This window comes from Belonocnema kinseyi, chromosome 10 (assembly GCF_010883055.1).
Source record: "Belonocnema kinseyi isolate 2016_QV_RU_SX_M_011 chromosome 10, B_treatae_v1, whole genome shotgun sequence".
Lineage (NCBI taxonomy): Eukaryota > Metazoa > Arthropoda > Insecta > Hymenoptera > Cynipidae > Belonocnema > Belonocnema kinseyi.
Window position 1 is genome coordinate 67,815,096 of NC_046666.1, and position 14,185 is coordinate 67,829,280.

The 14,185-nt window shown below is 28.1% G+C and overlaps 1 protein-coding gene across 2 annotated transcripts in view; it reads left to right on the forward strand.

Moving 5' to 3' along the window:
- The first annotated feature begins 1,635 nt into the window (after positions 1-1,635).
- The window catches only part of LOC117181667 (replication protein A 70 kDa DNA-binding subunit-like), a 17,873-nt gene continuing 5,323 nt past the window's right edge, over positions 1,636-14,185 (forward strand). The window contains exons 1-8 of one of the 2 annotated variants that reach the window (XM_033374569.1): positions 1,638-1,789; positions 1,879-1,929; positions 3,999-4,177; positions 7,885-8,048; positions 8,131-8,209; positions 10,131-10,293; positions 10,454-10,655; positions 10,768-10,880. In XM_033374569.1, the coding sequence (XP_033230460.1) occupies positions 1,757-1,789; positions 1,879-1,929; positions 3,999-4,177; positions 7,885-8,048; positions 8,131-8,209; positions 10,131-10,293; positions 10,454-10,655; positions 10,768-10,880 (984 nt within the window). In that variant the 5' untranslated portion in view covers positions 1,638-1,756. Of the gene's footprint in view, positions 1,790-1,878; positions 1,930-3,998; positions 4,178-7,884; positions 8,049-8,130; positions 8,210-10,130; positions 10,294-10,453; positions 10,656-10,767; positions 10,881-14,185 lie in introns of both variants that reach the window. The other variant, XM_033374570.1, reaches the window with a different exon arrangement.

Below are 14,185 nucleotides of genomic sequence, written 5' to 3' on the forward strand. Positions count from 1 at the left end.
AGGAAAGAGTGAGAAAACACTATGCAATATTTTATTAAATGATGAGAGAATTGAACAAGTTGATAAGTTCGTATACCTTGGTACCTTATTTACTAGGGACGGAAAGATAGATGAGGAATTAGATAGACGAATAAATGAAGGTATGTAAGAAGGTTATTGGTAGAGCAAGTCCCCTTATCAGAAGTAAAAATATATCAAATAAAGCTAAAATGGCAATGCATAATTCTATATTTGTACCGACTGTACTATACGGTAGCGAGACATGGACTTACCAAGAAAAAGATAAGAGTAAAATTAACGCAATAGATATGAGATTCATGCGCATAATATGCGAGAAAACCCTGATGGACAAAGTAAGTAACAAGATAATTCTAAAAGAATGTGGTGCAGAAGAGACGCTAGTAGGCACATGGGAAAGAAATCGGTTAAGATGGTTCGGACATGTTGAGAGAATACCAAATGAACGACTAATGAAACAAGTGTATCAAGGTAAAGTAAATGGCAGCGTGCCCAGAGGTGGACCGCGGAATGAATGGTTAGAATGTGTGAATGAGACCCTAGTTAGAAGAGACATAAGAAATCACAGAAACTCGAGAGCCTGCATGAAAAAATGCATGGACATAAAAGAAGCTAGAGAAGTATGCCAGGACAGGAAAGTATGGCGGCAAATAGTTAATAAAAAGAGCGTCAGTAGAGTGAATGACGCCTGAAACAAAAGACCTTGGCTACTAATGGCCCCAAGTGGGAAACCTTACATAACGACTTCGTGAGGTTCTTCGCTTGGGGTGATTGCTAGAGAGATTGATCAGCAACCTGGGTCGGAGCGGTGTTGCGGAACGAACGTGTTATTTACTTAAATAGCACGAGAATTCTGGATCAATTTAAAAAATCTCTATCCCTTCCACACACTACTCCTTTCCCCTACCGAGTGAGTCACGCTTATATTTTTAAGTATTTAGTATTTACCGACTTAGTATCGGCTATTTGATGGACTTGTTCGACGGGTGAACATTGCAGGGGCAAAGTAGTTGGTAAATGCGTTTTTCGGGTTGAGAGGCATGGGGGGATCGGGCAATTTTTGCTGGGAGCGCCGTCTACAATTAGTTCCTCGAACTATACACGTGTCGCATCTAGGCTTATAATATCTTTGCTTTCGGTGTGCCCCCCGGCCCCACTCCGCCCGCTGACGTGTAGGAGAAAGCGGTTGCCATAGAAACGGTGAAAAGTTGAAGAGGGCGGCACCTCGATATAGTCGAAAATGTAGTTAGATATATATATCGACCGTCCCCACCACTGACCATGCCGTACCTAGGACCTAATATCTTTGGTTTAACCGACAATTCCTCTCCGGACGTAAGAAAACAGAAAAGTGAGGGCGATGCATGGGGCTGATATAAATAAAAAAAACATGGAGTACTAGAACCTCATGAACATATCTCACATGTAATTTACCATCTATATTATATAGAAAACTGTTTGGGATTCTTTTACGTTTCTACACGACGTAAAATTCGTATAATACGCAACTACGTAGAAAGCTCGGCTCGGTGCTGCTACCAACGGAGTTTTTTTGGCTTTACACATTGACTTCACCAATGGACGAACCTCATGCTGTAGAAACTTTGTTTTTCTTGTCAACATCTGTGATTTTTGTTGATTCGCCATACCGAAAAATAAATCAAAATACTTGCATGTGTTTTGTGTTTATTTTAACTCTTGAAGAGTGATTTTATCGTGCCTGCTCAGCATTAAAAAAATGGAGCAACGGTTGTCAGCCGGCTCACTACTGGTATGTTTTGTTTTTGTTTTCCTTTAATTTAATGCTTTGATTTATTAAATTAATTAAAAACACATCGCTAATTATTTTTCTTCTGGCAGAAAATTTTCGATGGGGAATTAACAGAAGAGCCGATTGTTGTGCAGTATTTGGTAAGTAAACGTGAATATACAATATTTGCTTATATTTTATTACAATTCAAAAACTGTATTTTTTCCAAATATTTATTACAGTTGTGTCTGGTTGTGTGGACTACATATCTGGCTCATAAGTCTCATAACCAAGACCACGAAAAATTATGCTTTTCTTTTTCTTGAACACGCCCTTAAAACTTCTTAAAAAACCGCGACAATAAGGGGTCGTCCGTAAACTACGGTGCCAATTTTAGACTAGTTTAGCTTCCCGTACCCTTCCCGTCCCATCATAAATACCATATTGTGTTCCATATGTAAGATTTCAAGTCGAAACATATGTATCTTGAATTTTCAACAAACTAGATTAATTTACTAACCAAAAAGACGAACTTTCAACAAAATACATGAATTTTAAACTTTATATTTATGTTTACCTATTTATATGATATATTTTCTATTCAATAGAATAGTAACATTTTCAGTAAAAAAAATGCATTTTTATAACAATAAAAAACGAATTTTTAACAAAAAACTTAAATTTTAAACCGAAGAGGTAAATTATAAAGAATAGCAATTTTTAACAAATTTGTTCAACTTTCAGCCAAGTAGTTGAATTCTAAAATAAAAAACAAATTAATTTTCAACCAAATAGTTAAATTCTCAAGGAAGAAATGAATCTTCCAGCAAGAAGATTATTTATTATATTTATATATTATATTCAAGAAAATTGTTGAATTTTAAAGTCAAAAGTAGTAATCATCTATAAAAAGATTGAATTTTCAACTCGAAAATATGATTTTTTTAACAAAAAATTTAATTTTTTTAGCGAAAAGTTAATTTTTCATAAAAAAATAGTATAGTTTTTAATCAGATAGTTAAAATTAAAGCAAAATGATGCATTTTTAACAAAAATGTTAATTTTTCAACCAAATTGTTGAATCCTCAAACAAACAAGATTCATTTTCGATCAAAGACGAATTTTTAACAAAATACATGAATTTTCAACTAAAAAACATTATTTTTCCACAAAAAATATCATTTTTCAACAAAAAATGGAATAGTTACATTGTTAGCTAACAAAATTAATTCTAAAGAAAATGTCAACAAAGTATTTAAATTTTCAACGGAAAAGATGAATTTTCCAGCAAGAAGATTATTTATTATTTTTATATATTATTATATTTTTTATATTCAAGAAAATTGTTAAATTTCTTAAGGTCAAAAGTAGTAATTATCTATAAAACAATTGAATTTTGAACTTGAAAATATGATTTTTTAACAAAAATGTTCATTTTCTACAAAAAGTTAAATTTTTATAAAAAATAGTTTAGTTTTTAACCAGATATTGAAACTTGAACCAAAAATATGAATTTTTAACAAAAATGTTAATTTATCCACCAAGTTGTTGAATCCTCAATCAAACAAGATTCATTTTCGACCAAACAAAGCCGAATTTTTAACAAAATACATGAATTTTCAACTAAAAAACATTAATTTTCCATGACAAATATTTTTCAACCAAAACTGGAATAGTTACATTGCTAGTTAATAAAATTAATTCTCAAACAAAAATTTCAACCAAGTTTTGAATAAAAGAGAGGATGTGTCAATCAAATAATACAATTTTCAGTCAAATACTAGAACTTTTATACAAACGAGACGAATTCTGAACCAAAAATATAATAGCAGACTTTAAAAAAAAGTAGTTGATTTTTCTTGTTGGGTTCTATTAATTTAGTTTGCATTTAAAAGAAAAAAAAAACTATGAAAAGGGGAGAAATAGTTTGTTTCCTAAAAACAGAGAAAACAAGCAAAATTCTTTCTAATTTATCAACAAGGAACGTACTAAATGTTATCTAAGTTCTTAGTATTACTTCCGCTGCTCCCCTATCCCTGTTATTAACCGTAGATTTTAGCCCCGCCCCATCCCTCAAATTAGTAACGTAGTTTATGGGCTGCCCTTAGGCTTGAAATCTTCATTGTCCAATATTTGTGAGCATGTACATTTTATTTCCGAGATATCAACTTGTGAGGACTTTTGTAATTTTTCTTTTAATCCTCAACATGTGTTTAATGCATTTTTTAAGGGCCATAAACTACTAAGTGGGAATCGCTATCGTCTTATCCTTTCGGATGGAGAAACATCGAGTTCCTTCACGGTGCTTTCCTTGCAAAATAATCGTCTTGTAACAGATGGAGCATTAAGTCCTTTTGCAATTTGTCGGATATCGAAATATCTCTTAGCCACAGCAAAAACTGCTTCTGTGTAAGTAAAATAGTATCTCTCAATAGACTTTTAAGGGTTGATAGGGGTAAGTGTGATAGCAGGGTTATTGTGATCGAGAAAATTTAGAATGAAGAACAAACGATTTATATTAAATTTTTATTGCAATATATTGCTTATGCCTCTTATTATTTGTAGTAAAAAGGCAGATGTGAATAATTAAGTCTTCAATCAATTATTTTATAAGAAAACGAAGATGCTGTTCAAAAACTTTTTGTTAAATTTTATTTTAGAAATTCTTTGTATACTCATTCTTTTTTCAAAAATTGTACATAATTATTATTTTTATTTTTATTGTAAATTATTTCAGAATAATTATAAATCAGATTAAGGGTTTTTTTTTCTTAATTGTGAAATATGAAAATCCGTCAACATTTCGAGGATAACTGGAGAGTTTAATGAACCTAATTTTAAAAAAATATTAGTAGATAATAATAAAATGTAAATAATATGTTAATATATATACTTACACAAACGAATATTTTGTCAAGCAGAGTAGATATTATACAATTTAAAGTAGGAAACTTTTTTAATATCACTGAACCTTCATTCCAAATTCTAAATTAAGAAAATATTATTTTTAATAATATTCTTATAAGTCACAAAAAACCGAAAGTAAGCATATATTAGAAGAATTAGTAGATGATTAATTTATAGTTATGAAAGTGCAATCTTGTAAAATATAGATTTCAGTGAATTTTTTTACACATTTCACATTTACCCGTAATAAAGGTAAATCTGAAATTGTCTACACACTACCGAAGAAAATAAAAAATAAATATTTTTTTTCAGACAAGAATATTTATATTATTATTAATTAAAGTATAACTTTGTAATTTTGTATCACGCTTACCCCTATCGATTCCATGTAAAAATTCGTTGAGGGCAACCTTCACGCCTCGATACCACTAACAGGCCTCGGAATTACCACAATATTGGTACTATTTGACACTTTTTTCAAGTGATGGCACTATTTTGCTACTGTTTCGAACAAACTGACACTAAAGACACTATTTTCTGAGATTTTTTTTACTGATGCGACTACTTCTTTAGTTTTTCTTAAAATAATATTTTTCAATTTCTTCTCTAATTCATTAAAAATGGTTTCAATGACTCATTAAGTCCCGTCAAAAAGCTTAATTTCTTAAACCAAAAACATGAGTTTTCAACAAAACAGGTGAATTTTTATCCAAATAGTTTAATTTCAACCAAAAATATGAATATTTACTCTAAGAAGATTTATTTTCCCCCCAAAAAAAGATGAATTCTGAATAATATACATAAATTTTCAACAAAGCAATTGAATTTTCAACAAGAAAATACTAATTTTCACCAGAAACTGTAACATTTGATATTTAAACCAAAAAGTTTTTAATTAAAAAACAGTTTAAAATTTAAAAAAAAGGAGTTTTCAACAAAATACTTGAATTCTTAACTAAAACAGATTTATTTTCCACCATAAAGTTGCACTTTTAGCAGACAAAATTGATTTTCTAGCAAAAAGTTAAATTTTCATTAAAGAAGATTAATTTTTTATCAGAAAAGATGAATTTTTTAATAAAATACATCAATTTTTAAACGAATAGTTGAATATTCTACAAAAAAAAAGAATATCCAACAAATTAAATAGATTCTTAACTAAATTTTTCAAACAATGGACGTAATGTAAGTTCAAATTTTATTTGATAAATTTTTACATTCTCATCATTTATGATTGAGAAAGTATTAGAATTGTCGAAAATCAGGTTTTCACGATGGCGTCTGTCTGTCCGTCCGGCCGTCCGTCCGTAAACATGATAACTCTCGAAAAAATGAACGAATCAAATCCATCTTTGGCACTCTTTTTCTAAGTCCTAAAAGAAAGGACGAGTTCGTTAACCAGCCGTTTTTGATAAAAATTCAAAAGGTGAGCGCATTTTGAACATTTTTGAGACCACTTTTTTCTGAATTTGAAAATTCTATGTACGGATATTTATAGCATTAAAAAGAACAAACAATTTATCCTCATGACTTTTTTCGATAAAAAGAAAATTCTCAGAGTTATAGCGTTTTCAAAATTTTTTTAATCAACCGAAAATCAAAATTTGAAGCCGAGAAACGCACGATATGAAAAAAAGTCAAGAGAAGAAAAACATTTCTTTTTGAAATCCCTACGAGATTATCGTAACCAATTATTGGATTTACTTCAAAAATCGAAAATTCAAATTTTGATTGCACAAAAAATAATGGAAAATAAAAAATTCCATTTTGTGGACAAACTATGTAGGATACAAAAAAAGATGAATTAACAAAAATAGTTATCCCAAAAAAGATCTACAATTTACTTAAGAATCACTTCTTGATAGGACGCGTACTTTTTGTTTTATTCGTGAAAAATAACGTTGAAAAAAGTAAAATAAAAAAAAATGTGTGGAAAAACGACGAAAGTTACGAGAAAAAAGATACAACAAAACCTGTTTACAAATGTCTGTCGGAAATCGAGCGCACAGCGCGAGTGTCATGATGAGAATATGTACCTCAAAGCCTACAGAGCTTTGAGAAACTTAATCTTTGACTATACTTAATTAAGTAGACAATTCAGAATATGAAAACGCATATAAATACGGCCATCTAAAAGAGATCTTTTTGATAAAGTTTTTTTCAAGCATTCCAAATGCAAAGAATAAATATCCGAGCGCGAAGCGCGAGATTCAACCGTCCCGCGCCCTAGGCGCGCTCAAATGCGCGAGCCGCGCGCGCGACGAGAATGTGCCCGCTAAGCGGACAGATTTTTCATTGCTAAAAATTTGTAACTAAATAGTACAATTTCTAGATTAAAATATCAATTATTAATCAAAAATAGTTAAGTTAAATTTTGCGAGAGGAGAATTAATTTTAAATTAAAAAATAAAAACTTATTTTCGACAGAACAGTTTATGGTCTTACAAAACCGTTGACTTTTATACAAAATTCTTGAATTTTCAATAAAATAGTTCAATTTTTAGTTTCGAAAAATACATCTTTACCATAATAAAATCGAATTTTAAACTAAAATGATGGATCTTCAACAAAAAATAAGCTTTCGAGAAAGTAGTTAAATTTTCAACTAAAGAGTTGAATTTGCGTCCTGAAAAGATGAATTTTCAAACCAAAAAATTTAGTAATTGACATTTCAACAAAAAAGATTTTAATTAAAAATAAAGACAGTTGCATTTAGCTAACAAAGGCGAACTGAATAGTTAAATTTTCTAATGTTTTGATAAATTTTCGAACCGCAAATACGATTTTTCAAGCAAAACAATTGAATTTTCAACCCGAAAATGTAATTTTTCGATATTTTAAAATTTTCTAAAGAAAGAGATACATTTTCAAACGAATAAGATAAAGATTCAAGAAAAGTAAATTGGATTTTCTTATTGTGTTCTAATAATACAGTTCACATTTAAGTGGAAAAATTAGAAGAAAAAAAGAGAAAGACTGAAGTCTGTTATAAATAAATAGGAATTTTAATAAATTTTAGACTGAAGAATATAATTCTTAATAAACATTAAAGTTCATGCTTAATACTTTACAAAATGAATGACACTCGATACTATTTTTTATCTCCAAAGTGAGTCCGAGGCCTGCACTCAATAGAATTTTCTTGAATAAACGTTTGAAAGAAGTAAACGTTCTTTGAGTCAACATATTTTATTAATTATTTGTCTCAGGCCCGTTATCGTGATTATGAATCTGGAAGTAGTGGCTCCTGGTGAAGAAGTTGGAAAACAGCTTGGAAAGCCAATTATTTTTGAATCGAGACTAAGAGATCCAGAACCTACTAATCACGGTCTTGCGAGAAATGATTCGGATTATAATCTTTCTCAGGAAAACGGTGAAACAGATATTAAATACCTTTTTCAAATTTTTTTATATAATTGTACTGTCCAAATTTAATTTCTAATTATTACATACAGAAATGCCCACTCAACCACCTGTACCGGAAAATGCAATTGCAACTGTACCCATAACGAGCCTGAGTCCATATTATGGCCGGTTTGTACTTAAATTCTGCATTTTGTAAATTGCAGTATCGGCTCAAAGAACGCTGTATGAACAGAGATTTTAACTCACTGGAATCTATGCTCATACTGTTAGTTTTTTTTATTTGAAAATGTTTCCATGTTAGCGCTGATTTTTAAATTTAAATACTAAATTATGTCTACTAACCTGTAATAAGTATTGAAGCTTTCGAGCTAAAAATTTTGAAATGTTTTTAAAAACAAAAAAATGTTCTTTAGATTCCTAGGAAATTATAAATTATTTTTCATTTTAAAAAAATGTTTAGACAATCTCAAAAACAGATTTAAATGTCGAAAAAGTTTGGAAGATTGGAGTACAATTTTTTTTATTTCGAAAGTTTTTTCAAAATTTTAGAAAAAATTTAACTTAGTTTAATAGATGTTTGAGTATTTTTTTCATATTTGAAATTGCAGCTTTTTGTTAAAAATGCAATTGTTTAATTGAAAATTAATCTTACTTGGTTGATGATTAAACTATTTGCTGTATATTTTTTGTTTTGTTAAAATTACAGTTTTTTAACTGAAAATTACGTTATTTTTAACTCATAATGTAATTCCATTTTTGGTTTCCATGTATTTTCATTAAAAAAATCGTTTTTTTTTTTGTGACAGAAAGTTACTTTTCTTGGTATAAAATTCATCCATTTCGTTAAAAATCCATCTCTTTTTTGAAAAAGTGAATCTTTTTTGATTGAAAAATCAATTTTGTTGGTTGATTAAACTGTTTTAGTGCAAATTCATTTTCTTCAAAAAAAAATTTTTATTTGAAACTATTTTTGTATTTTGTAAAAAAATTTAGAAGCGTTTGAAGAATTTTTAAAGGTCTTAAGAGAAAAAAAATTATTAAAATTTTTGAAAAAATATCAAATGATTTTTCATTTTGAAAAATTAATTCTGAAAGAAAATTGAAAAGTATTTCAAAATATTTTAGAACATTTCGAAAAGAATATAAAACATAGTAAAGCAAAAATTTTCAATCTTTCGTTAATAAAAAATTTTAGAAAAAAATCCAGTAAGTTTAAGGGATATTTTAAGGTTTTGAAAAGAGTCGAAGATAATTTAAAACTTGTGAAGATTCCAAAATTTTTTAAGCAAAATGTAGATTTTTGAAGATTTAGTACACTAAATTTAGATAGTTTTTAATTTCTTTTGTATTATTGATTAATTATTGAACAGTTATTACTAGGAGACATGATAAAAATTATTTATTTCAATGCTATAAGTGTATGTATGTATGTAATTATAATTAAGTTATCACAATAAAGGATTAGAAATAGTGTTTATATTACTCTTGAATAATCAATCAATAATTAATCGCTATTACCAGATACATTAAAAATTATATTGAATATTTTACAATTATATCGTTATCCAAATCTGGGTAGATAATTAAGACATCGAAATTGTATTATATTTTTCATATTATGATACACATTTTTTTAGAATAATTAGAGATTCGGAAATAACCGGGAATTTGGTGGTCGAAAATTAGTAGACACCTTGTTGTTAACAACTTTGTCTTGAAAAATGTGGTTCGTACCTCGTTATATAATAATTTGAATCAAGTGAGAAAAAGAAAAATCAATATTTCAATTTTCAATTCATAATTCTAAACTCTGTATTTACTATTTTCCTAAAATGAAAAAAAAATATTCATTTAAAGTATAAGTAGGTATTAAAAAAAGTTTTTGAAAAGAATGAACTACATTTTTCAAAAGTTGAATAAATCGAGTCTACTCACGAACAGTGATAAAACCGTTATATTACGAATACCGATTCCAGTGAGACAAAATCTCTGTTTATTCAAAGCTTTTTGAGCTGATGCTTCTATTACCATTATTAAAAATATGCATTAATTTATATCTGTTTTAATAAAACTTTTAAAAATATTTCAGATGGACAATTAAAGCTCGAGTAACATCGAAGACGGACATAAGGCATTGGAGTAATGTTCGAGGCGTAGGGAAATTATTTTCTATGGACTTGATCGACGAATCAGCAGAAATTAGATGCACTGGATTCAAAGAGCAGTGCGACGTGTTCTATGATTCATTCGAAGTAAGAATTATAATTATAATTTTTATTATAAATTATTATTATAGGGATTATATTATTATATAATAATATTATAATTATTATAATCATTCGAATGCGAAAAGTATAATTTAATTACCGGTTTAAAAATATTATTACTATTTGTAATTTTTGATAATTCTAGGTGGGTAGAATTTATTATATTACCAGGTGTCAAGTTAAACCTGCAGATAAACGATTCACAAACATTAAACACGACTTTGAGCTTGTTTTGAATTCGGATACGGCTATTTTAAACTGCGAAGAAGATTCCAGAATTCCGATGATTCAGTTTGATTTTTTGTCATTGGACAACGTCGAAACCAAGGATAATGAGAGCATTATGGGTATGTTATCTAAATACAGAATTATAACGTAAAATTTTAATTATTGATAAAGTGGTAATTTTCAGCTATATGCATATGTTTAATATAACTTTATGGAATAATAATTTTCCAGATGTATTGGCTGTTGTGAAATCTGTGAGCGATGTCGTGAACCTTAAAGCCAAAACAACAGGGCGAGATTTGAAGAAGAGAGACATCCATCTAGTAGATCTTTCCAATACTATGGTAAAAATTTCGATAATACATCTTAGCGGATCTAAATTTAGGATGTAAATATTCAGGTTGGTCGATGGACCGGGAAACCGGGATTTTTTTACCGGGAAATGACAATGAATGTATTTTTTGACCGGGAATTTTACCAATTTTTAGAAGAAAAATCTTCCAATTTTAATTAATTTGTTAACATAGAATTTAATGTTAATTGATTTTACAAAATGATTTTAAATATATTGAAAATTGAACCATTTATATATTTAAACGTTTAAAAAGTAAGAGTTAAAATAGTTAAAATTTCAACCAGTGATAAATTTTCAACGAAATAGTTCAATCTTCCACAAACAAGTTGTATTTTAATAAACAAAATACATTTTTTACCATAATAGATGAATTTTCAAATCAAACAGACGATTTTTTAAACCAAATACATGAATTTTCAACTAGAAAATATCAATTTATAAGAAAAAAAGGAATAGTTAAATTTTCAGTACATAAAAATTGATTTCCAAGCAGGAACTTTATTTATTAAATAAAAAAGATCAGTTTGCAATAAAAAATGGAATATATAAATTTTCAGTTGAAAAAATTATGTTTGAAGAGAAAAAAAAACGAATTTTTAACTAACAAATCTGCAAAGATATCGATTTTTAACTCAAGTGATGAATCTTCAATCAAAAAGATTGATTTTTTTAGCAAATTAGTTCAACTTTTTTAATAAAATAGTTGAATCATCAACCAGAAAAAAATTCATTTTAAACCAAACAGTTGTATTTTTAACCAATTCAGATTCGAAAACAAAACAAATTTCTCAAGATTCCTAGAAAAATTATAAATGATTTTTTATTTAAAAAAAGTAATGTTTAAAGACAATCTGAAAAAACGGATTTAAATGTCGAAAAAAGCTGGAAGATTTGAGGATAATTTTTTATTTTTAAAGAGTATTCAAAATTTTAGAAATAATTCATGTAAGTTTAATAGATGTGTTAATATTCTTCTCTTGGTTGAAATTTCAGCTTTTTGGTTAAAAATGCAATTATTTGGTTTAAAATTAATCATGTTTGGTTGAGGATTAGACTAGTTTTTTGGATTTTTTGTTGTTAAAAATTACTTTTTTTTTTAATTGAAAATTACGTTATTTTCAACTGAAAATGTAAATATTCCATTTTCGGTTAAAAATGTATCTTTTAGTTGAAAATGTATGTATTTTCATTAAAAAATCGTGTATTGTGGTAGGAAGCAAATCTTCTTTGTAGAAAATGCATCTATTTGGTTAAAAAATCAACTATTTGGTTTAAAATTCATATTTTCGGATGGAAAAGTTCTGTTGAAATTTCATCTCTTTTTGGTTGATGGTAAAATGTTTTTTTGTTTGTTGCAAAGTCATCTTTCCCAAAAATAATTGAAAATTCGAAAATATTGCTATATTTTTTAACAAACTGTAGAAGCGTTTTAAGAATTTTGAAAGGATTGAAGAAAAAAAATGTTCTCAATATTCTTGAAAAAATTTAAAATGCTTTTTCATTTTTAAAATTAATTCTGAAAGAAAATTGAAAAGGATTTCAAAATATTTCAAATGATTTCTTAAAATTTGTTGAAAAGAATATAAAACATTTTTATTTTTCAACCGCGAATATGGCCAATTTTTAGACGAAAAATCTGTCAATTTCAATTAATTTGTTAATATAGAATTAAATATTAATTGATTTCACAGGATGATTTTAAATATATTCAAAATTGAAAAATTCTATATTTTTTAACGTTAAATATTTAAGAGCTAAAATAGTTCAAATTTCAACCAGTGATGTATTTTTAACGAAATAGTTGAATCCTTCACAAACGAGTTGTAGTTAAAAAAAAGCAAAACAAAATTTCCACCAAGATAGTTGAATTTTCAAATCTAACAGGCGAATTTTTAAACCAAATACATGAATCTTCCAACTAAAAAAGATCAATTTTTAATCGAAAAAGGAATATATAAATTTTCAGTAAAAAAATTGATTTCCAATCAGCACTTTATTTATCAAATAAAAAAGATCAATTTGCAACAAAAAATGGAATATATCAATTGACAGTTAAAAAAATTATGTTTGAAGAAAAAAAAAAGAATGTGATGAATCTTTAAACAAAAGATTGATTTTTTGGCAAGTTACTTCAACTTTCAATGAAATAGATGAATAATCGACTAAAAAAGATGAATTATCAACAACAAATGTAATAGTTGTTATTGCAAACAAAAAGGATTTTTATTTAAAATAACCAACACTTAAATTCATCCAAAAAAGGCGAATTTTTAATAAAATAGTTAAATCGTTAACCAAAAAAATTCATTTTAAACCAAACAGTTGTATTTTCAATGAATGAAATGAATTTTCAAGTAAAATGGTGGTACTTCCAGCAGAAAAATTAACTTTAAACAAAGAGTAGTTCAACTTTCATCCGAGTATTTGAATTTTTGACCAAAAAGGATACATGTTTGACCAAACAGTTGCATTTTTAACCAATTCAGATTAAATTTCTACCAAAAGAGAAGAATTTAGAAGGTTTTAAATAAAAAACTTAATTTTTCAAGATGACAAAAGTATAGAAAAAAATTCGAGCAATTTTATAAGATATTTAGAAGTTTTAAAAGAGACGAGAATAATTTAAAGCTTTAAAAGGTTTTAAAACATCTAAAACGAAATGTGAATTGTGTGAAGATTCTAAACAAAATAGTTTAGAAGCTGCTTAAGGATTTTGAAACATTTCAAGAGAATACAAAAATGTATGAAAAAATACGAACATTTAAAAAGATTTCATAAAAAGAGAACTACTTTGTTATGATATTGTTGAAATTGTAACAATTTCAACAATATCATAACAAAGTAGTTTAACCTTAATCTAAGTAGTTGAATTTCAAACCACATTAGATGAATTCTTAATGATTTTTAGGTATATATATATGTATGATTTATATATATATATATATTCGGTTCGGTTTTGATTCCTCTAGAATCAAACCGAAGGGCCTATGACAAAAGCCACCGAACGTGTCCTCGGGTTGCGGATAGAGGGTCCCTGCACCAAGGGTTTCTGCTGAATATGGTTACAAAAATAAATAGGCAGTCGCGGACAATTGTCCAGGGGTGGTCTCGAAGGAATTAACCCCCAAGCGGAGGTAAGAAAACCGTGCCGAAAGCTGAATGGCACCTGGGTGAGGTAGCTAGAACGGTGAATCTGGGATACCAGGCGACCTCTCAGAGTAAGCAGCCTTATACTTGCATGCGGGGCTCTACAAGGATGGACGAACCCCTTTCCCTAGCTTCTCGTGGGAACAA